Raw genomic sequence first — 24,064 nt, forward strand, 5'->3', positions numbered from 1 at the left:
ATAGATATATAATATAGAGGAAAGTAAATAATAGAAATAGGAAAACATTTTTGTATAATCACTTAAGAGATGGCGCTAATTCTTATTTCTTATTCTATTTTATCTTACCTTTAAAATATAAAAATATCTTTTATGTTTTTTTTTATCATTCAAGAGATGGCACATTTATATTATTCCACATTTATATTAATTCCATAATTTTGCTCTATCTTTATTCTTTTTCTTTTTTTTGTTAAGAAAAACGATTTCGTTATCTAATTAACTTTATTGTTTCCTGTAAAAATAAAAATATAAAATATATTAAGATATGTAAAAAAGATATTATATATATATATATATATATATATATTAAATATATATTTAGATGTATGAAATAAGTATATCCAATTTTTTATATTTTTGATTAAGAGAAACATAATATAAGTGGATTATTTTATAAATACTATTTCATATTTAGAATTTATGTATTATTGAAATAGTGATCTTTTTATTTAATTATTATATTTATTATTATTAAATTTTTAAATACATAAATTAAAATGTAAAAATTGTTAAATTATTAATTATTATATTTAAAAAATTATTTTTAATAACATTTTATAACAATAAGATATCAAATTTTATAAGATAATGAGTTTATTTGTTTATGATTATACTAATAATTAATATTTTTTATTTAGACGAACAAACTTTTTGCTTACGATTCTAGATGGCATTACAATTCCATAATTATAATGCCATCTATTGTGAATCATTATTTCTCAACGTTGAATACAATTTTGAATTATAAATATGGAGTTTGGTGTACAACCGTTATAAGTGTGATAGTGTTAAAACAAAATATACTTTTAAATATATTATTTTTCTGATGAACAATGGTACAAAGACGTTGTTATATAACCGAAGATTATTGTATATTTGATAAAATCATGATTACTTGTGTTATTTTATTCATGCAGGTTATAAATCGTAGGAATTTTGTAAAGTTTAATGCTTGTGCAATATGCACATAATAGAAGTTTGATCTATATCGTCGATTAAAGTATTTCTGATTTATATTTGTATTTTTACATATTAATTTTAGTCAAAATAAAATGAATATTAATTGCTGTTAAATAATACTTTGACTAAATCCTACAGCAAACGTAAAGTAAATATTATTAAAGATTATCTATTTATAAATGAATAATTATAAATGAATTTTTTATATTTAAAAAAAAAACTTTAAACTCTTTAGTTTTTTTACAAAAAAACTCTTAGTTTTTTTACAAAATTAGATATTTCTTGATCTATTTTTTATTGCAAATGTTTTAATAATAATTAAATGTTTTTACATTGAATGATCAATTGTATTATCAATTGATATATTTTTATTTTTATGAATTTTGTGCAAAAAATTTTTATTTAAATGAATTTAAAAGACTTCATATGCATTTCTATACATTTATCTACAAAAATTGTTTACATTAAATTACTTCTACTGTAAAACAGTAAAAATCTTATTTGAAACATTTTTTAAATAACATAGTTTAGGAGATAATTATATTTACAAATTAATTAAATTATTATATTTGTGACAGGAAATAAATAGAAAATATATTATGGTATGTTATGTTACAGGGAAAATATACTTATGTACTTATATATTGCAATATTTCGCGCTTTTTCTCGAGTGACGCGTCTGTATAAATAATGTCTCAACGCATCGATAACACTATGCAACAACTTGAAAGAGAATTAGTTGCAACAAGATCAGAATTGAGTGGAATAAAAAGAACATTAGGTAAAGTGATTTGCAATTTATATGTAAAAATTTTAACAAATAAATGAATGTCAGTAAGGATTTTTATTTTGTACATGTTTCTTATTCTATATTTTTATTCCATTTATATAAATATCTATATAATTGAATATTGTTAAATTTATATATTGCTATATCAATTAACAAAGAGATCATGGATTCTTTTTGATTAGCCCATGATAACTATCATTATTACTTGTAAATTTTTAAAATTTATATATTTATATATATTTTAATGATTTTGATTACTAAAATTTAATGTATGTATGTATATATATATATAAAATTATATATAAAATTATATATAAAATTATATATAAAATTATATCTTATAATGTTAGAATTAGAACGCCAAGAAAGAAGAGATTTAGAAACTAGAGCTTTAAGTTTAATAAAAGATGCTAAACGCAAATGGGAAAATGCAGAGAAGGAAAAAATTACACAGTTAAATAAACATATTGAATCACAAACTGTCAGAATTACAGAATTATGCACCAGTAATAATGAAATGAGTTCAAGATTGCAAAGAACAGAATGTGAACTTCAGACAGCAAATGCAGAATTACACAAACTTAGAGTATTTCAGGTTAATAGCTTATATTATATATCACATATTTTTATAACAAAAAATTAAAATAATTTTTATTTTGTCAGATGCAATATAAAGAATCATTAGCTAAAACAAGAGAACGTAGTCGACAAAGTGTTCAAGGTGTTGAAACTAAATTGGAGGAAATAGCTACACGTTCACATAATCAAATAGCTGAACTTAGAGCAAAATTAGATTTAGAAATAGCCAAAAATACAGATTTGGAAGCTAAATTTAGAAATGAACAAGATTCTAATCATTGTCGTCAATCAAGATTGAATGTTGCTTTAGAATTAGCTCAAAATGAACTTAAGGATTGTCAAGAACAATTAAATAGTATACAAGCTACAATACCAGCTAGAGATACAGAAATAGAAGCTTTAAAAAAACAATTACAAGAAAGATCAAAACAATTAGATAATGCTATGGCATCAAAACAAATAATTACTACAATGCAAGAACAGCTAGAAATGTCAAAATTTGAAAATGAACAATTGAAACAACAATTACAGGTATGTAAATATTATTTAGTCCAATATAATTATTTATTCATTTTTATAAATTTTTTTTCATTTATAATGAATATATATTATAAATATGATTCAAGATAATAAAGTCTGATTTAAATGAAACTATGATAAACTTGGAACAGAGTGAAGCCCATGCTCTAAACTTGGAACAAGCTGCACAAGATAAAGCTGCTTTACAAAAAAGATTGCAAGATTCTCTTGAAAAAGAAGGTATATTTATATGAGAACATATAAATAATATGTATAAATATATAATATAATATATAATATAAAATAATATCTAATAAAACATTTTATTTATTTATAGAAGAACATTTGCGTAAAGTTGGAAATTTAGAAGAATTATTACGGCGTTTGGAACAGAGTGTTACTAAATTAGAAGCAGAAAATGCTACTCTTAAAATGGAAACTATATCTCCAAGTCCAGATATGATATCTAAGAATGATATAATAAAAATAGATATGCATTCAAAAGAGCAAATAGAAAAACTAGAACAAGAACTTCAAGCAATGAAAGAAAATTTAAATGTAGAACGTCAAACTGCAAAGCAAGCACAAATTAGTTTATGGAAAAAAGAAAAAGAATTATCAGATGCAAATTTAGATAAACGAATTGCAATAAGAGAAGCAAAAAAAGCAGAAGAAAAAATTAAAACTCTACAAGAAGAAAAGCAAAAATTAATTGAGAAATTAGATTATAAAATAAAAGAAGAAGAAGAGAAATCGAGAAAATTACTTAAAGAGCTAGATAGCGCAAAAGTATCATTAAATGACATTACGAAAGAATCTTCTAAAAATAAAATGCAAGCTGATTCTGCTCAAAAAGCTTTAACTCAGATCAATCATCAAATAGAAGAACTTCAATCTTCGAGTTCTTCATTACGCAGAGAATTGGATGCGGCGCGAAAACAAGCAAGATTAAACCAAGATCGGGTGGATAATTTAAATGCTGAAAATAAGCGTTTGTCACAAAGCATTACAAGACACAATGAAGAAAAACATGAATTACAGTTGAAAATAGAAAAATTAGAACAAGAGATTAAAAGTTATGAAGTGAACACTGAACTTTTGAAAGAAACGTGCACAGTACTTGAAGAACAACTCACAGATTATGAAAGATTAACAAGCGATCATGAAACGCGAGAAAATATATTAATTCAAGATAAAATGAAATTACAAAAAGATTTGGAAACAACCGAGGCGAAACTTCGAGAAGCACGTTCTGCTCAAAATGAAGAAAAATCACTAAGACTGGAAGCAGAACGAAATATTGAAAAACTTGAATCAGAAACGAGTGATATAGAAACTGAAAGAAATAGTTTGATTGCTCAAAGGGATCAATATAAAAAACTTGTACAAGAATTAAGCGCACAAGTCGAAGAGTTATCAAATAAATGCGGAGAATTGGAATGTGATCTTTCAGAAATGCAGCGAGTTTTGGAAATCACCAAAGCTGAAACAAGAGTAGTCAAAGAAGAAAGTAGTCAACATCTAACAAAGGTTCACGAGTTGAAAGAGGCGAATTTTGTATTAATGAACGATTTGCAGAATAATATAGATCAAAGTCAAGAACTTAGGATGAGAATTACAGAATTGGAAAGTATTTTAGAGGAAATGCGACAATTTTATCAGGAAAGAGAAGTAAAAGCAGAAAGCACTAGACAACAACAAACAAAGTTAATAGATTACTTGCAATTAAAATTAGAAGAGTGTAGTAAAAAGAAGAAAACAGTATGTGATAAAATACTTGGTACTAAACAAAAAGAGAATATACCTCCTAATGGTATTGGAATGCCGGTTGGATATCGTGAATTGGAAAATCAATTGGCGAAAGAACGCGCCAAAGTCAAAACGTTAACTGATCAATTGTTAGCACTGAAAACTATACACTCTTCAGCCTCCGCACCTTCGTCTCCTACAGCGCCAGATATTAAAAGTATAAATTATACTACAGAACCATCGACCACTTCATTATCTAAACGTTTATCGCCGCAAAGGATTGGTCATCATATTCCACATCGATTTGAAGTTGGTTTGCCAATGCGAGCTGGAAAATGTTCTGCATGTTTAGAATCTATCCAATTTGGAAAACGAGCAGCCATTTGCAGTGAATGTAAAGTAATGACACATTTAAAATGCGCTGTTACTATTTCTGCAACTTGTGGTTTACCAAGAGGTTTTGCCAAGCAATTTGGTAAAAATTGGAGAAGTAGTAACGAAAGTTTATCATTATCTGGAAGCGTTCAAACGTTAGCTATAGATCAACCAGATAAAGCTGACATGGTATTATATTTAATATTTTAATTATATAATTCTATATTTTATAATAATTTGTGATTATCTTTGAAAATAGGATGTATGTGAGACACAGAATAAGAATAATACGCCAATGGAAAGTTGGGTGAAAATACCAGACCGTTCAAGAACTTGTTGGGAAAGAAAATATCTCAGATTAGATGGGACATGTTTATGCACTTACGAGCATCAACCGTCTTCCGGAATGGCCCCAATAAATCGTCTAGATTTGATCGAGAAAGATGGATTTACTGTATTAGATACTGTACATAATCCAGATGTAATAGGAACAGCAAAATCAGATATGCCATTTATCTTTAGAATAGAATCTAATTCATCGACTACTTGTTGGCCGACATCACGTTTAGATATAATGGCTTTAAGTCAGACTGATAAGAAAAATTGGATGAAGGCCTTGAAATCTGTTACTAGTCAAAATAATATTCATAAAAATAGAAAATACGAAATCATGTTAAGATTAGAAAAAAGTCAAGTAAGCAACTTTTTCTATTTTTAAACAGAACTTATATGATTTATTCATAATACATAAATATTTTTTAGTTGGATTTAAATTGTGCTGTAAATTTGACTGAAGAGAACGTATTACTCTTGGGTGCTGAAGAAGGTTTGTTTTCGTACTGTGGTGTTAAATCACGAACACTTACTGCAATTCGTGGAGTGACGAGAGTGCATCAATTAACTTTACATCCCCATTTGGGAATAGCTTTAATGATAGCTGGAGAAAATAGGCAATTAGTATCTTGTAGTTTAAGACAGTTAAAAAGTAATGCAGTAGCGGCTGAATGCTCAAGACCAGCAATTAATACAAAGACAATATTAACTAGTACTGATAGTTGCCATTTATATCAATTAGAAAGAGATATGCTTTGCGCAGCAACAGCTTCTCACGTAATGTGAGTATTTTTAATTTATTTATGATCTTCAATATTTTTTATATATATAATAATCTTAATAATAATATATAATAATATAAACTTTATGTTATAAATATAGATTGCTTAAATGGTACACTGAAGAAGATTCTGGAGAATTTATTGGAGTTCGTGAACTTGAAACATCTGAACCATGTAGTTGTGCTATATTTACTCAAAATGTTCTTATAGTAGGATGTAATAAATTTTTCCAAATCGATCTTACAAATTATTGTATCGATGGTATATAACAAAAATTAATTGAATTTTTTTAATAAATTAATTTAATATAATTAATGTTTCGATTTATGTGATGTTATAGAATTTCCAGAAGAAGACGATAGTTCAGTCAAAGCTGCACTATCGGGAGTAGCTAAATTAGGCATTTTTCCAGTTTGTGTTTTGAATGTTTCTCTTGTACCTGGAAAAGTAGAGCTTCTGCTTTGCTATAATGAATTTGGAATGTTTGTAAATGAAAATGGCCAAAGAACTCGCAATATTGATCCAACATGGAATCATTTACCTTTTGCTTTTGGTAAAAAATATTCATAACATTGTTAAAAAAATATAAGGATCATATTTAATATAAATAAAATTATTTATATTTTTACAGCTTTTCGAAAACCGTATTTGTTTATTATTCATTTTTCATCTGTGGAAATTGTAAAACTTGATCAGGAGGTATATACTTTGTCGACAAAGAATCCAGAACGAATCTTAATCGAATTATCTAGTCCTCGTTACTTAGGAGTGGCTGGATTAAAAGGAATTTACATAGCAACGATGAATTCTTTCTTAGAATTATTAAAGATTGAAGGTTCTTCCAACATACCGGAATTAAATGGCAGTCTTACAAGTTTGGATACTTTGTACGTTATTAAAACATATTAATTTAAGATTATAAAAATCGAACTAAAAATATTAATGTATTTTTTAGAGATCGCGATGACGAAAGCAGTTCAGAATTTAGCTTTACTTCGAGCTTAATGGAGACTTTAGATGACCAAGGGAAAAAAGTACGTTTTACTGGTGTTTCTAAATATTGAAATATTTTGATATTAAAAGTAATATATATTGTGTTTTTTTTATATCACTATAGAAGTTATTATAGGAGAATTAAGATCAAGATTGTAAAAATTTAGTAATAATTAAAAAAAAACAAAGTTTAATTAATGTGTCATAAGTTATGATTATATATTTAACTTGAATAGTATATATTTTTTTTTTTTTTGCTAAATAACTTGTAATTAATACATAATTAAAACAAATGTACTCAAATTTTTTGAATGGAAAATTTTTTTTTACTTTACTTAATTTTTTTTTAATTAAAAACATGAAATGTTATTTGATATAAAGAAGAATGATCGTGTAGTATTAATTGACCAAATTTTGTTGTATTTATACGTGTCATAAAAATAATTCTTTATTTTTTTACAATTGCAACTTTCTTTATATTTATATAGTTTTTATAAAAGAGATTTAATATTGATATTTAGTACTGGTGATTAGTACTGATATGCATAGATTTAAGAAATATATAGATTATAATAATATTATTAAAGAAATGTGACTATAACAAATATATAATATATTTTCGAATTCCTATATTGATAAAAAATCTTTGTAATTTTATAGTTTAAAATAAAACATTATTATTAAGAAAATAATGATATGTTTTGTCTAATCATTCTTTTATCAATATTAATTAATATCATGTTTCTTTTGTTATATGAATGTAAGTGTATTACATAATTGTAATTTGTATAATGAAAAATGATCACGAGGAATATTTAATCATTATATCATAAAATATATATGAGGAATAGCATTAATATGATCATTGAAGTTCATTTTATGAATAATTTATCAATTAAACTATATCATATCACGGTCAATCAAACTGCCATTAGTGAACATATAACTTACTTATACTGGCATATATTATGATTTCTTTTTATAAAGTTTGATTTAAAGAGTGCATAAACAAATGAGATTTGAATTTATATAAGATATAAAAATTTATCATTTATTTATTTATAATAAATCTATTTTTTAAATATTTTTGATGAGCGATACATGGCGTTTATTGTGATAAAATTTGAATTTATTATAATATTATTATTATATTTATTTATGTATTATAATTCCTTGAACTTGAATTTCAAATAAAAATTTAAATATATTTTGTACAATACAAAAACAGGGCAAACAGGGCAAATAATTATGTAGAATAATGCGACATCCGGCCACCTTTGACATTTATATCATTGAATAAACGAATATTCATTGAGAAAGGCAATAATTCAAATATGCTACTTATTATACTTATACACTGCTAATTTCAATACAATTTCTTCTTTTTTGGCGATAGAAAAAAGAAAATGTTGCACATTCATATTATTTTACTTAATATATGAACAAATGAAAAAAGTAAAATAATAATAATCAATAAATAAATTCGATATTCGATATAAAAAAAAATGCAATTATCTGACGATTATTCCATTAATTTAATTTAAAATGATTACCTTATCTTTGATTTAATTCGCGATACTGCTAAATAAAATATTGTAAAAAAATTATGAAAAATGGCGAATAAAAACTTCATAAATTTTTAATTATTTAATTTCTTAAATTTTTCAATAAAAATAAATTTTCGTAAAATAATTTCACTTTCGTTTTCTATAAAATGAATCGATTGATATATCATATATTGTATTTTGTTCGAAAACGAAAATTTTCTTAGAAATATATCGATCCTTAATTCGTATTATATATCTAATTCATGATTTCAATAAATTTTAGCCTAGATTTCGTCATTACGTTTTCTTAAAGTCCTTTCTGAGACGTTCAACCATGTAATCCCATACATAGTACTTATTAAGAAGATTAAATACCACAATAAAATACTCTTGAAAAAATATGGCCTATAATTTTTTTAATCGACAATATATACAAATCTAAAAAAAATTTTTCGGCCAATTTAAATTTTATCAGTGCTAACATAAGAACGATGAATTCAATTGATTAGACTTTCAAAAATTATTTCGACCTGTAATCATTAAATATGCAAATTTTGAGAATATTCAAGAAATGATTCTTTTCACATAGAGGGGAGAGACATTGTTATAAAAAACCTTTCTCAGAAGTCGAGTCTTCAATTATATATCCATTTTTCTCCCATTGATTTCGGTTGGCTATTTATTATCTTCAAGACATCCTTTTTTTTTTTTTTTTTATTCTAATATTATTTCTTCTTATAATATACACCAACTTTTTGATTGCACTGAAAAAAATAAAAATTAGAGATAGAATTTAGAGGGATATTAATTTCAAAAAATGTCTTTTAACGTACGAGATCCGTTAAAGATGAATTACGCCATAACGGAACCAGGAGAGGAAGTGGTGATCACAGGAATCTCTGGACGATTTCCAGAGAGCAGGAATATAATAGAGTTGAAGAACAATTTGATGAACAAGGTGGACCTCATCACAGACAATTCTACAAGATGGGTACAAGGTAATCGAAATTTAACTTGGAATTATATTCAAGAATGATGAGATGAGATCTTCGTTAAATTCGAACAGATCACGCGGAAATCCCGAAAAGTGGCGGGAAAGTGACCGATTTAACCAAGTTCGACGCCATATTTTTCGGTGTCCATTACAAACAAGCTCATACCATGGACCCTATGTGCCGGATATTGATGGAACACGCTTACGAAGCCGTTATAGATGCGGGGATAAATCCTAAACTGTTCAAGGGTAGCAATACCGGGGTAGTTATAGGATCTTGCGTCAGCGAGTCGGAGAAGACTTGGTTCTACGAAAAGTTACAAGTACAACTTTTTAGGGATACTTTAATTCGTCGTCCTTTCCTAAATATATTTTTAATTCTTTTAATATTTTCGTTCCATATATTATTCCAGGCGAACGGTTTAGGTATCACCGGATGCAGCAGAGCCATGCTGGCCAACAGGATATCATATTTCATGGATCTGCATGGCCCGTCTTACACGATTGACACAGCCTGCAGTTCGAGTATGTTCGCCTTGGATCAAGGTTACAGGTTGATTCGAAATGGAGTGTGCGACGCAGTGATCGTGGGTGGCTCCAATCTCTGCCTTCATCCCTACGTATCTCTTCAATTCGCTCGTCTCGGTAAATGACAATAATTTTGCCAAATCGATTTGTCTTTTCTTTTTTTTTTTTTTTTTTTTTTTTATACATTTGGTTGTTTCAATCGATCAAATAATGACGATGATCTCTACAAATGCATATCATTTTATCATTAAATGATAATTCGAATGCATTTTACTTTGGCAATTGTAATATAATTATAATAAATATAATCCCCTCTTTTTTTTTTCTTTTTTTTTTTTAAAGAACATTTGATTATTTCAATCAATCGAATAACAATCACGTCTCTCTCTCAATCTTCGTGCTTTATCATTTTTTAAATGGCAGTTCTTTTTCTATATTAACGATTAAACGTATTTAAAAAAAGGATCCTTCAGGATATATCATTTTTGATTTTTAAAATTCAGGAGTGTTATCTCCTGATTGTCGATGCAAAAGTTTCGACGCGAGGGCGAACGGTTACGGGCGCAGCGAGGCGATCAGCGTGATCCTCTTGCAAAAGGCGAAGAATGCGAAGAGAGTCTACGCGGAACTCGTCTACACGAAGACCAATTGCGATGGATACAAGGAGCAGGGAATCACGTTCCCTGCCAGCGAGATACAGAAACAGCTTCTCACAGATTTCTACAAGGAGTGCAACATATCACCTAACAAGTTGGCCTTCTTGGAGGCTCATGGTACCGGAACCGCAATCGGTGATCCCGAAGAGCTGAACGCAATCGATAAAGTTTTCTGCCAGAACAGAACCACTCCTCTTAGGATTGGCACCATCAAGTCGAATATAGGGCACAGCGAACCCGCCAGTGGTCTTTGCTCGATAGCCAAGGTACGAAAATATTGAAACACTTTCCCTTTTCTTTTTTTTCTCAAAATTTCTTTTTTTTGAATTTCTTCTGAAACAATTTGATGAGATGTGAAGAGAAAGTTACGCAAGTTAAATATATAATTATTGATTATTTATGGAAACGCGAGATATATATTTAGAAACAATGAGAAAAAGAACGAATTCTTTTTACCAATTATTGTTACCTTTAAGGTAATCATCGCGATGGAAAGCGGTATAATCCCGCCGAACATAAACTTTATAAGTCCTATGAAGGGTGTGAAGTGCTTCGACGAGGGGAAAGTCGAAGTGATCACGGAGCCAACCCCATGGGAGGGTGGTTACGTAGGAATAAACTCCTTTGGTTTCGGTGGCGCCAATGCTCACGCGCTCTTGAAGTCCTACACGAAAGATAAAGTGAACAATGGAGCGCCTTCCGACGATTTGCCGAGACTGGTGATTGTATCTGGCCGGACCGAAGAGGCATTGGAAGTTCTCCTCGGTCATGTATGTGTATTCGTTTATTTTATATAAATTCTAAAAAGAAATTGACTAATGAATTTTTAAAAATTATTACATCAAGTTTATTTACCAACATCAATGTTAATTTCTGGATTAATTCTATCAATACATTACTGTTCTAATATTGATATTGCATTTTGATCAATTATATATATATTATAAAATATATTCAGGATGACTTTTTCGATTAATCCGTATAAATGGTGCTTCATTTTATTTTTTGGTAATATATGTTCATATTAGATGAAATATATTTTATTGTTCATATAAATTAAAAAATGAGAATCGATTTTGTAGATCGAAAGTATACCAGTAGACGTGGAATACATCCGATTATTGTACAACGTTTACTGCGAAAATATACCCGGTTACATGTTCAGAGGGTATACCATAGTTGGATCTAAGATATCTGAGAAACCGTCGAGGGAGATTCAAGAATATTCCGACACGAAAAGACCGATTTGGTTTGTTTTCTCTGGGATGGGCTCGCAATGGGCTGGAATGGGTACGTAGTATATAGAAATTTAAATTCTAATATAAAAAATAATATAAAAATTAAATATAAAAATATAAAAATATAGAATAATAATTATAATATAATAATATAGATAAAATATATAGATTAAATATAATAATATAGAATAAAAATTAGCGAATAGTTTGTAAATTTGAATTTGAAATCCAACTCCAAAGGGGAAGCATTGATGAGGTTCCCAATCTTCGCCAAGGCTATCCACAAATGTGATAAAGTGTTAAAGCCCCACGGTATCGATATCATCGACATAATCACTAATAAGGATAAAAAGATTTTCGATAATATTTTGAATTCGTTCGTTGGAATCGCTGCTATTCAGGTATGAAAAGTTTCGAATATTTTCTTCTTGGAAACTGATTATATCCTTAATTACCAATCGTTTGTTGACAATAAATTCGATGTTTGGTTCAGATCGGTCTCGTTGATTTATTAATAAGCGTGGGTATCGAGCCGGATAATATGATTGGCCATTCCGTCGGAGAACTTGGCTGCGCTTACGCGGACGGATGTTTCACGGCCGAACAAATGATACTCGCGGCCCATTCCAGAGGCTTAGCTTCCATCGAGACTAAAATGATCCAAGGATCGATGGCGGCGATTGGCCTCGGATACGAGGAGATTAAAAATATATGCCCGCCCGATATCGAAGTCGCTTGCCACAATGGTCCTGACAGCTGTACGATAAGTGGTCCAGCTCAATCCATGAAGGAATTTGTTGCCACCTTACAGGTTCGTTTTTTTTTTTTTTTTTATCACGAGTTCGAACGAGCTTTTCTGAAGCTTGATTTTCTAATCGTTTCAGGCCAAGAACATCTTTGCGAAAGAAGTGCCATGCAGCAATATAGCTTATCACAGTCGTTACATCGCGGATGCGGGGCCGAAATTATTGTCATATCTGAAGAAAGTTATTCCCAATCCAAAAGCAAGAAGTTCCAAGTGGGTGAGCACTTCCGTGCCGCAAAGTCAATGGCACACGGAAGCTGCCAAATATTCTTCCGCGGAATATCACACGAATAATTTGTTGAATTCGGTGTTGTTCGCTGAAACGGCGATTATGATCCCAAATGACGCTATAACCATTGAAATAGCGCCTCACGGTCTCCTCCAGGCAATTTTGAAAAGATCTTTGGATCAGAACGTGATAAATATTTCGTTGATTCACAGAAATCACAAAGATAACGCGGAATACTTTTTGCAAGCGCTCGGAAAATTGTACAATATTGGTCTCCAATTACAACTCGCAAATATTTATCCTCACGTAGAGTTCCCTGTTAGCCGTGGCACCTCCATGATCTCTCCTTATATCAGGTGTGTAATGACAGGTGAATGCAATGTCAGTTAAGAATCGTTTTAATGGAACGAGAAATTGTTGAATTTCAGATGGGAACACTCCGAGGATTGGTACGTGGAAATCAACACTCAACGTCAAAAGATTACCAGAGCGGAACGAGTAATCGATATTAATCTCAAAGACGAAAATTACGAGTACATAACGCATCACGTTATCGATGGAAGAAACTTAATCCCGGCCATGGGCTATCTGGTCATGGTTTGGGACATGTTTAGTTTAATGGAAGGGAAATTTTGCGATGATATGCCGGTTGTTTTTGAAAATATCAAATTCGAACGTGCAACAAGCATTTCCTCAACCGGTACCGTTTCGTTGAAAATCATAATTCAAAAAGGTACGATTCTTCCTCCATCGAGTTATCGACTGAAGATAATGAAAATTTAAAATTAAATCACCGTTTATTACCGACATATTATCGCTCGATATATTTTAAGGATCCGGAAGATTCGAGATAACAGAGGGATCTGCAGTAGTAGCGACAGGTACAATCCGCATGGAATTGAATCCCAAACAAGAAATGATCGAAGAAAAGTTTCTCGCCAAGATCGAGGACGAAGAAGTTCTGACCAATAAAGATATATACACGGAGTTAAGACTTCGTGGTTACGAGTATGCCGGTCCATTCTGTGCATTGAAAAGCTCCTCTCTCAAAGCAACGAGAGGGCATATCGCTTGGATGAAGAATTGGGCCGTGTTTATGGATAACATGTTACAAATGAAGATATTAGGTTTTGATACTAAATCGTTGTATGTACCAACTGCGATTCGTAAGATGGTGATCGATACGAAGTTTCACAATACGATTATTCGACATCTTACCGAGGAGAACAATTGTACGTTGAAAATATTTTTTTCCAAACGTTTTCACAATTATTTTAAAGAACTATATTTCAAAGTATTTCTGGTTCAGAGTTATCGACACGTTATCTCTTTCATCATTAAAAATAGTATTCTTTTGCAACGAATTTCGACAAGAGAATACCGCCATTGTCATAGACATACCTCTAACTTAACGGTTAATCACTTCTCGAAGAAATTCGCCATTTTTCAAAAGGAAAGTTTATCATGCAATAACTCTAGCTCATTTAATAAGAATAAAAGCGGAAATATATTTGAGAATAAACTTCTCGAGAATTGATTAATTTTCGCAAATGAACGTTACTTTCGTATTCTTGCGAAAAGATACTCTTCAAATTTTTATTATACTCTCAAAAAATATTCTAAACTCTCCAAAACTATTAATTATTTTAAAACACTCTTGAAATAATTTTTCTTTTCTTTACAGTGATCCCAGTCATGGTATACAACGATTACGACATCGTAATGTCCGGCGGGATCGAGATTCGTGGAGTAAAGGCGAACGTTATTCAACGACGTAAACAAATGGACGTGCCTACCCTAGAAGAGTACAAATTCGTGGCGAACCGTGACAGAGCGCAGATATCGATGGAAGAGATGATCATTTTGTCCATCCATCTCGCGTTGGAGTGTCACAGTATAAACAATCCAAAAATCCTCGAACTGCTACACCAGAACGACAAAGTATCCGCCGAGGAGATCTTCATTCCCATCGTCGTCAAGATGTTGAACAATATCGCGATGATTCGTCCAAGCTTGATTCTGGCCGCAGACCCGAAACAACGCGAGGAATTATCGCTCCCCGAGCATAACGTCTCCGTAATTGAGCCGAATAAATTACCGGAGGACGGCAGCGTTTTCATGGTAGCCGGCCACGACGTTATAACGAGCAAGAGAATAGACATCTTGGAACAATTTTTGCTCGCGATAAGCAATCACGGTTTTATCCTGCTTCAAGAGAGCGACGCGAACGAGGATATTTTCTCAGCTCTTCGAACGTACAATCTGAACATCGTATTGGAGAAGAGTTTCAACGACAAGATCTTGTTGCTTCTGAAGAAAGCTGCGGAGAAACCACCTCAAAAGATGGAAGTGGTGTACGTGAGGAACGACGAGTTCGGTTGGGTGGAGGAAGTGAAGGAAGTGATGAAGAAGGATAAATACACGAACAAAGCGATCAGATTGATATTAGTCGCGGAAGGAGATCTCGAGAATGGTGTTCAAGGTCTGGTCAAGTGCTTGGTAAGGGAGCCTAACGGCGAAATTGTGAGGACCGTGATAATCCAGGACGAAAATGCGCCCAAGTTCTCGTTGGACGATCCATTCTATTCCAAACAGCTCGACATAGATATCGTTTACAACGTGTTGAGGCCAGGAAAAATCTGGGGGACGTACAGGCACCTGCCTTATCCGGAGCCGAAGCCAACTTTGATCCCTCACGCCTATGCCGATCTGAAGGTGTGTTCGAATTCATTCATTGTCTTAAGAAAAATATTCTTCTATCGCGAAGCCTTTTTTTAAACTGTCGAACGCTTTGCAAATAGGTAAGAGGAGATCTGAATTCCCTCCAGTGGATAGAGGGCTCGATTCAACCAGACAAGAAGAACGTGGTCAAGGTGGTATACGCTTCTTTGAACTTCAGAGATGTGATGTTGGCCACTGGAAAATTGATGCCGGAAGCGATAATGAAATCCAGAATGGACAATTGCTTTATTGGCTTCGAATTCTCCGGGATCGATGCAAATGGGCAACGAGTGATGGGATTCGTGGACAGCAAGTGAGAAAGAAATATGAAACAATTTAGAATCTCTAGATTAATTTGTCAAATTAATTACAATTTTCAGGAGTATATCCAATCTAGTCACACCCCATGAATTAACCGTATGGCCCGTGCCAGAAGAATGGTCCCTGGAAGACGCTGCGACCGTCCCATCCGCTTACTTCACGGTTTTCTACGCCTTTTTCTACTTTGGAAAATTAAAAAAGGGGGAGAAGGTTTTGATCCACAGTGGAAGCGGGGCCGTCGGTCAAGCCGCCATCAACGTGGCCCTAGCCGAAAACTGCGAGGTGTTCACAACGGTGGGCACTGCCGAGAAACGAAAATTCATCAGGGAGACGTTTCCTAGCATAGACGACGATCACATTGGAAATTCTCGGGACACAAGTTTTGAGCAGATGGTGATGAGGCAGACGCGTGGCAAAGGGGTGGACATAGTTCTCAACTCTCTGGCTGAGGATAAACTCCAGGCGTCGGTTCGTTGCCTGGGTTACCGCGGTCGTTTCTTGGAAATTGGTAAATTCGACATGACTGTTAACAATCAACTGGGATTGGACATATTCTTGAAAGAAATTAGCTTCCATGCAGTGATACTCGATGCCATAATCTTTGGTTTTATCAAAGAAATACAGAAGGAAATATATCACTTTATCAATAAGCAATTGGCCGAAAGAAACATCAAACCTCTGGTGAGAAAGTGCTTTGAAAAGAATCAATTGGAGGAGGCGTTTAGGTACATGGCAGCAGGCAAACATATCGGAAAGGTGAATTACTTCCACTTATTATTCCTTCGATCGTGACAATAATCTCGTGAAAATAAATTTGTTTGCAGATTCTGATTAAAATATCGGATGAGAACACTCCTGTAACCACGCCGATTCTTGGTTATCCTCGTTTCAACGCTTTCGAGGATAGAACTTACTTAATCGTAGGCGGTTTAGGGGGATTAGGCCTAGAGTTTTCGGACTGGTTGATCTTCCACGGCGCGAAGAATCTAGTGTTGGTTTCTCGAAACGGGATCCAAACTGGTTATCAAAGAATGAAGGTAGAGATGTGGAAGTTTTACGGTATCAACGTTTCGATCATCTCTGGCGTGGATGCATCGAAATCAGAGGATTGCGAGTTTATACTGAGATCTGCAGAGAAACAGGCGCCCGTGGACGGTATATTCAACCTGGCAGGCTTGTTGAAAGACGGTTTCATGGTGAATCAAACCGTGGAATCGTTCGAGAAAGTTGTAAAACCGAAAGCCACGATCACCAAAAATCTGGACGTGCTCTCGAGAAAGATCTGTCCGAAACTTCGCCACTTTGTTGTATTTTCCTCCATCGCGTGCGGGAAAGGTAATATCGGTCAAAGTAACTATGCGTTCGGAAATGGAATAATGGAGAGAATATGCGAGAAAAGAGTGGAGGAAGGCCTCCCCGGAATGGCTATTCAATGGGGCCTTATAAAAGACGTCGGTCTCGCTGCAAAAGTGTTGAAGAACAAACAGGTAATCAGTGGGACCATACCTCAAAGCATACCGTCATTTTTAGAAGAATTGGAGAAATTCTTGTGTCATAGTAAACCAATCGTGTCTAGCTTAGTGATTGCAGATAAACAAGGTAACGTAAAAGAAGTTACGAATGTTCTTGAAGCAGTGATGAATATCATGAGTAAGTATAATTCCTCTCTTAATTTCCTTCTGATAAAATCATAATTTAATTTGCTTGCTTGGAATATTTTTAAATTGTTCTTTTGCAACGACAGATATAAAGGACTTGAAGAGAGTGAGGCAGACTGCTTCCCTAGCTGAATTGGGTATGGATTCTATGATTGCCGTAGAGATAAAACAGACTCTAGAAAGAGACTTCGACATGTTTCTAAGCGCACAAGAGATTAGAGTCTTGAACATAGCCAAACTTGTGGAAATGTCTGGGAAAAATATGAAAAATAAAGAATCGGTTAAAGAATCGTTGAATATTGAGACAGAAAAATTGAGCGGCATCAAACTGTTTATCAAAAGCTTGAACGTTTCGATATTACAAAATCAGTATTTCATAGAGCTTCCTATTAAATGTGGTGAAAAAAAGAACGAAGTATTTTTTATATCAGGTCTCGAAGGCTCTCACATTACTTTTTCCTCGTTAATTCCAATGTTAAAAGTACCTGCCACTTGTTTGCAATTAGGAATACACGACGTTGCTAATAGCATAGAAGAAATGGCCGAATGTCTTTTGCCCGTATGTTTTAATAATTACAGTAAAAAAAAAAAAAAAGAAAAAAAAAAAAAGAAGAGATTTCGGGATAAAAAAAAATATAATTCGTTCCTCTTTCTCTTCTCTCAGCATGTTTTAGCAAGGAGCAAAGATCGTAGAGATTTCAACATAGTTGCATATTCATACGGATCGGTTATAGCCATGGAACTAGTTAGGAAATTAGAACCTTACATTCTAATCGGACATCTCACGTTAATTGACGGATCTCCCGAATACATGAAAGCTATAAAGTCACAATATTTTGCGGTATCTACGGAAAACGAGTATCAAAATAAATTCCTCATCGAAATATTAAGCGTCATTAAATCACCCACTATCGAAAAGGTGAATTGTATTTTCCACGATTCATCCCGCAAAATTCGATTAATTTATACTAATTGATTTTTTTCCCCAGTTCAAATTTGAATTAAACAAGTGTAATAATTGGAACGAGAAGTTGGATATATTAGTTAAACACTCGACCGAGAATATTTTTAAGATGTACTCGCCAGAAATTTTAAAAGCTATTGTATCGTTTATTTATAAACGACTTTGTGCGTTGGACAAATACGATCCTATTTCCTTACCGCCTCTTAGAACATCTATTACGTTGTTGACACCAACGGTACCGGCTATAGAAGTAACAGATCCAACTTATGGATTACAAAAGGTTACATATATTGAGTTAATTAACATCAATAATTAATTCGTATAAGGATAATATAATGAAATTATTATTTTTATATAGTTAACTAATGGAACCGTGACAGTGCACAAAATAGAAGGAAATCACAATTCCATGTTGAATAATAAAAAAATCGCAGCGATTATTAATGGCGAACCTTTGGAGGATGAGGAAATGTTTAAGAAAAATTTAAAACTTTCCAAAGTCTAAATTAAAATCGTAGACAAGGACTAAGAAACTTTATCGTAAAAACTTATTAAATTAAAGAATATATCGTAAAAAAAGGTAATATAATATAATATAATATAATAGCATGAATATATATGTTCATTCTTTAACGATATATCTATTATTATCTATATATCACTTCTCATTCACAAATAAATAAATAAAGAATTAAATGTAATGTTATCATATTTTTATGCAAAATCATACAATTGGAAACATATCAGATATTGATATGTCAGATCACCCCCATATGACAAACAATGGATCATCATTCATGCAACAAATTGAATTATATATAATACAACCTTAACATCATAGAACCTTAAGATTACGTTGTATACATATACATACTGTAGAAATAAAATTACAATACATTAGACATTGGATAATTTTCCGAAGTGATTTAAAGTATCCGGAAATTATCTTATATTTATTGAGAAGGATTCTGTTTGACCATAAAATTTATCGTTATCTTTATTTTCATTTTTAGTCTTCATGTAGAAAATTATAAAGAAAATTCTAAATTTTGATCTATATCAGGATTAAATTTAAATTCTATTAATTTTTGATTCAGGCACTTCTAAGCAATTATCCAATATTTATTGTATTACGAGTAATTTTTTTTCTTCTTATTTTTACTTGTTATTTTATTGTTTATTTTTATTTTCGTTTATATACAGGATGATGTTTTAGGATGGATAATACAAAAGAACAGAAGATAATTTTAATACGCAAAAATAGATTAAAAGTAAAGAAATAAAATTTTTTCATTTAAAGTTTTGTTTCATTTTCAACTAATATTGGAATTGATTAATTTTCAATTGGATATATATTATTAATAAATGTGAATATAACTAAAACTAATAGGATAGAATTAAAGATTGAATATATACATTCAAAGAGAATAAATAATTAACATTGAATTATATATTAAGTATTAATAATTTTCTTACATAAAAAATGCTTCCTATTCAATAATTAAACTGCAGATAATTAAACCATATCCATTAAAATATATTTAAATGAATTTAGAAATACTATGTGTTTGTTGATGATAATTCTAAATCCATCTTAAATTATAAATCCTCAATGAATGATCAATACTAGATGATACCGGTTAATAATAATAATTAATAATTAATCAAATACTCATCAATACTATTTCGTTCAATTTTATCGAAAATTATTTTTAAATAAAAAAATTTTATTTTTATTCAATCGGAAGTTAGCTAAATTCATTTGTACTTTAAAAGTTTCAAATTTGATTTACTTAAAAATAAGATTTTAAATAAAAAAATCATATTTTGCATATATAATCATTTTCTGTCCATTTGTATCACTCTATATATCGCGTAATCATCATCGTATTTTAATTTCAATTGTAATAAAATGAAATGAAACATTATTAATAATAAAGGTACAATTATAATATACTATATTAACTCTCATTCAGAAACCGTGTCACTTTTGATTCATGTTTTTGATGATGTAAATGATATTTAATATCTACAAGTCAGATGGATCAAAAATGATCAAGATCGGCTATTTTTTAATCGGTGATTCGAGAGTTAATAATAATTATAATAATACTGAGTTTCTAATAAACCCAAAAATGTATATTTATTGAAGAAATTTTTTTTCTTATTTATTCATTTTTCTTCAATAAATTTACGCAAATAAATCATACGTAATATACAAAAGGAACTTGCTGATGTTATTTTGTTTACAATTTTATATTCTTATAATTGATAAGTAAAATAATAATATAACTTAATTCACTAACTTATAGAATGAATATAATTTACTTACTTACTTTCACTTAATAAAAAGAATTGCCATCCATTTACTTTACTCAACCTTGTGTAAGCATGTTAGTATCAGATAAAAAATATAAGATATAACTTTTTTTTTTTAATTTACATACACATTAAAATATAATATCGCATTCTTTCTTCTCTAACGATATATGAGAATGTAAAAACAATTTTTTAATTAATAAATTACCTTCATAATTCCATTGGTTCGAAACCTGACGAATTATTCGATAAAGTTTGATTTAAATCGGAAATAGCTTCATTATTATTATTATTGTTATTATTATTGTTGTTGTTGTTGTTGTTATTATTATCATCAGAAATATTAGGAATTGGAGTGGGTGTATCCCTAGTTGGTAATATACGAAGATGTTTATTCGGAGGTTCCCATAGAACTAAAGCCATGGAGGGCCTCTCCCTGAAAGAGAAAAACTATCAAATTTTATCTTTTTTATTAAAAAAAATATACTGTAATAAAATAAATAAACTTTAAAGCAATATTTCAACATATATATATAAATATATATATTATTTCACAAAAAATATATATATATTGTATAATATATTTAGACTTACAATTTGGATAATAAAGAATTTGGCAAAATAGGTTCTTTCTTGAGTCTTTTCAATTCTTCTGAAAGAATCAATCTGGGTCCAGATTTTAATTGATCTGTATTAGCTGCATCTATTTCTAACTCCATATTCAATTCTCTAGAAGGAACTGGTTGTGTATCAGCTGTTGAAGTTGATGGTACAGGCGAATGTTGTTGATAATTGGAACTAATATGCAAATCTTTGAAATGTGCAGCCATTTTTTCTTCTGTTATAAACTGTTTTGTTTGCCTCCTATAATATTCCATACTCACTAAATATTACATTAATAAAATAAAAATTTTTTTCTATTATATATTATTATTTAAATTGCTTACATATCTAACAGATCACAAGTTTCAAGTTTTCTCTTTTGATGAGGAACTGGTTCAAAACTTGGTCCACCAGTAAATCTTACTAATTCTGGTTGTTGGAGAGATGGCACACTCCATGGTATTGACATTGGAGGTACTTGTGGCATTTGCATCCATGTTCCTGGTTGTTGTGAAGTACTTTGTTGACCCATCATATGTTGAAATATGGATGGAGGGGTATGAAGATTCGCTCCTCCCATTGCATTCTGAACCGGAGTAGGAGAATAGATTTGATACTGCGTAGATAGTGCTGCCATGTTTTATAGTAAAGATCGACAAATAATTTCAAATATAACAATATAAATATGTTATATAATTGTTATATAAATATAACAATTTATTTTTAAAAAACTATATAACTAATATAACAATTCTTTCGATATTCGATTGCATTTTTTACAAAAATAACAATATTTATAATTGATAACTGTTTAAAGTATTTTTTTATGTAATCATATTAATAAAATTTTTATAAAATCACAAATACAAATAATATATTTTCAGAGTATCTTATTGTAATTTTTTGTAATTTATTGTAATTTAAATCAATATATAAAACTTGTAAATAGTAAATTGCCTACTGTCATTTGGAATCACCAAAACTTGAAATAATATACTTGAATCTTCAAATGTGCGGTGTGATAAGTAATGTCTTTGAAGAATTTCACAAAAATATTTGTATTGTGTAACATACGATTTTGGCACAAGTCTTGGGAAAAAAGATGTATAACAAATACGTTTCAAGACACTTCGTCGCACGATACGAATCCTTGAACTATTTGCGAGACGCTAACCTCTATTACCTACTTGTGATAGCTCAATATAGAATGTAAAGTATAACGATATGCAAATGCTCGCTAAATCGAACAAAAAAAATCTCAAACGTTAGACTGAGTAATAATATATTTATCTGTGACACTCGTTCTATAATATGCGATGCATTGTTCGAGAAAGATCGTGGAGAACTGTTTGTTTTTCTCTCACACAGACCACGATAGACCAAACAATTATATGTAAGATTGACATCAACCAATAGTTTTTAATTAATAGTCCGCGTGATTTTATATTTGTTTCGTGAATGCGTGCAAACGTTATAAAAATCGTAAGCATACGCAAATCATAAGATCAACTGCATTGCGGAACAACAACATTCATTCGCTACTTTACTCAACTATATTCCCACAACCTTTAAACAACGAACACAACTATAGAAATGTTTGCACATGCGTATACGTATCGCGGCGAAACGCGATTCTACAAATGTCTGGAATATTCCTATTCAAAAGAAATCACAAACATATTTAAATATAGCTTTCATAGTATATAATTGTATATAATATATAATATGATATTTATATCATTAAAATATTTAAAATTATGAAAATTCATAATTTTATTTATAATATATGATATTTTTATAATTTTTTTTAATAACTTAATGACAGAATTACTAGGGACGTTGATTTTAATTAAACTTATGTAATAAACCTAGAATAAAAAAAAATAGTTTCATTTATAAATATATCAAGACATACAAATATATTTAATTTCCTAATATCACTTTAATATCACTCTAAAACGTATTACTATTTCAAAAAGTAACACTAGCTCAATATAACAAGAACCTCAGCAACAACCCTAAAATAATCGATTTAAATCTAATATAAATACAAATATAAATTATTTATAGTATTTTTTCTATAATGTATAATATAAGAAAAATTAAATATATTAAATATATGTAATATAAATATAAATATTAAAAATATATACATTTCACTTTCTATGTAAATGTTGTATATGTATAAATAGAACAAGATATATATATAACATGTTTAATAGACTAATAATAAAATAGCAGATTAAATTTTTGTATAAATACACAATCAATTTCGTATAAAAATATATGCCATTCAATTCTAGTTCCATACGGTACTTGCATAAATATATATTTGTACAAGCTCAATTCACGTGTAGCA

At 30.4% G+C, this 24,064-nt stretch overlaps 3 protein-coding genes across 10 annotated transcripts; 2 read left to right on the plus strand and 1 right to left on the minus strand.

Moving 5' to 3' along the window:
* Positions 1–257: 257 nt before the first annotated feature.
* Positions 258–23,501, minus strand: LOC122719542 (probable basic-leucine zipper transcription factor K). Of its 6 annotated transcripts, none has more exons than XM_043945461.1 (4): positions 22,050–22,486; positions 21,697–21,966; positions 21,311–21,538; positions 258–274 (listed from the first exon to the last, which is right to left on the minus strand). In XM_043945461.1, the coding sequence occupies exons 1-3, from the start codon at positions 22,340–22,342 to the stop codon at positions 21,313–21,315; spliced, it is 789 nt and encodes a 262-aa protein (XP_043801396.1). In that variant the 5' UTR covers positions 22,343–22,486; the 3' UTR covers positions 258–274; positions 21,311–21,312. The 6 variants fall into 6 exon arrangements, with proteins under 6 accessions (XP_043801396.1, XP_043801395.1, XP_043801397.1 ...); XM_043945460.1 differs by lacking the exon at positions 258–274 and adding an exon at positions 19,857–21,163; XM_043945462.1 differs by lacking the exon at positions 258–274 and adding an exon at positions 22,667–23,501 and having other exon boundaries at positions 19,858–21,538; positions 22,050–22,291.
* LOC122719539 (citron Rho-interacting kinase-like) lies at positions 802–7,379 on the plus strand. Of its 3 annotated transcripts, none has more exons than XM_043945452.1 (13): positions 802–878; positions 960–1,150; positions 1,621–1,783; positions 2,143–2,387; positions 2,456–2,902; positions 2,998–3,130; positions 3,228–5,203; positions 5,274–5,708; positions 5,777–6,129; positions 6,230–6,390; positions 6,470–6,682; positions 6,761–7,016; positions 7,085–7,379. In XM_043945452.1, the coding sequence occupies exons 3-13, from the start codon at positions 1,693–1,695 to the stop codon at positions 7,191–7,193; spliced, it is 4,419 nt and encodes a 1,472-aa protein (XP_043801387.1). In that variant the 5' UTR covers positions 802–878; positions 960–1,150; positions 1,621–1,692; the 3' UTR covers positions 7,194–7,379. The 3 variants fall into 3 exon arrangements, with proteins under 3 accessions (XP_043801387.1, XP_043801389.1, XP_043801388.1); XM_043945454.1 differs by having other exon boundaries at positions 3,043–3,130; XM_043945453.1 differs by having other exon boundaries at positions 836–1,150.
* On the plus strand, positions 9,487–19,848 carry LOC122719538 (fatty acid synthase-like). Its single transcript, XM_043945451.1, has 19 exons — positions 9,487–9,667; positions 9,736–9,986; positions 10,077–10,308; positions 10,695–11,113; positions 11,324–11,617; positions 11,930–12,137; positions 12,326–12,486; positions 12,579–12,896; positions 12,970–13,475; positions 13,548–13,852; positions 13,953–14,351; positions 14,804–15,834; positions 15,921–16,153; positions 16,221–16,917; positions 16,986–17,811; positions 17,906–18,378; positions 18,484–18,738; positions 18,809–19,063; positions 19,142–19,848. The coding sequence occupies exons 1-19, from the start codon at positions 9,487–9,489 to the stop codon at positions 19,286–19,288; spliced, it is 7,191 nt and encodes a 2,396-aa protein (XP_043801386.1). The 3' UTR covers positions 19,289–19,848.
* Positions 23,502–24,064: the final 563 nt, after the last annotated feature.

This window comes from Apis laboriosa, unplaced genomic scaffold (genome assembly GCF_014066325.1).
Source record: "Apis laboriosa isolate Shangri-la unplaced genomic scaffold, ASM1406632v1 scaffold83_cov151, whole genome shotgun sequence".
NCBI lineage: Eukaryota > Metazoa > Arthropoda > Insecta > Hymenoptera > Apidae > Apis > Apis laboriosa.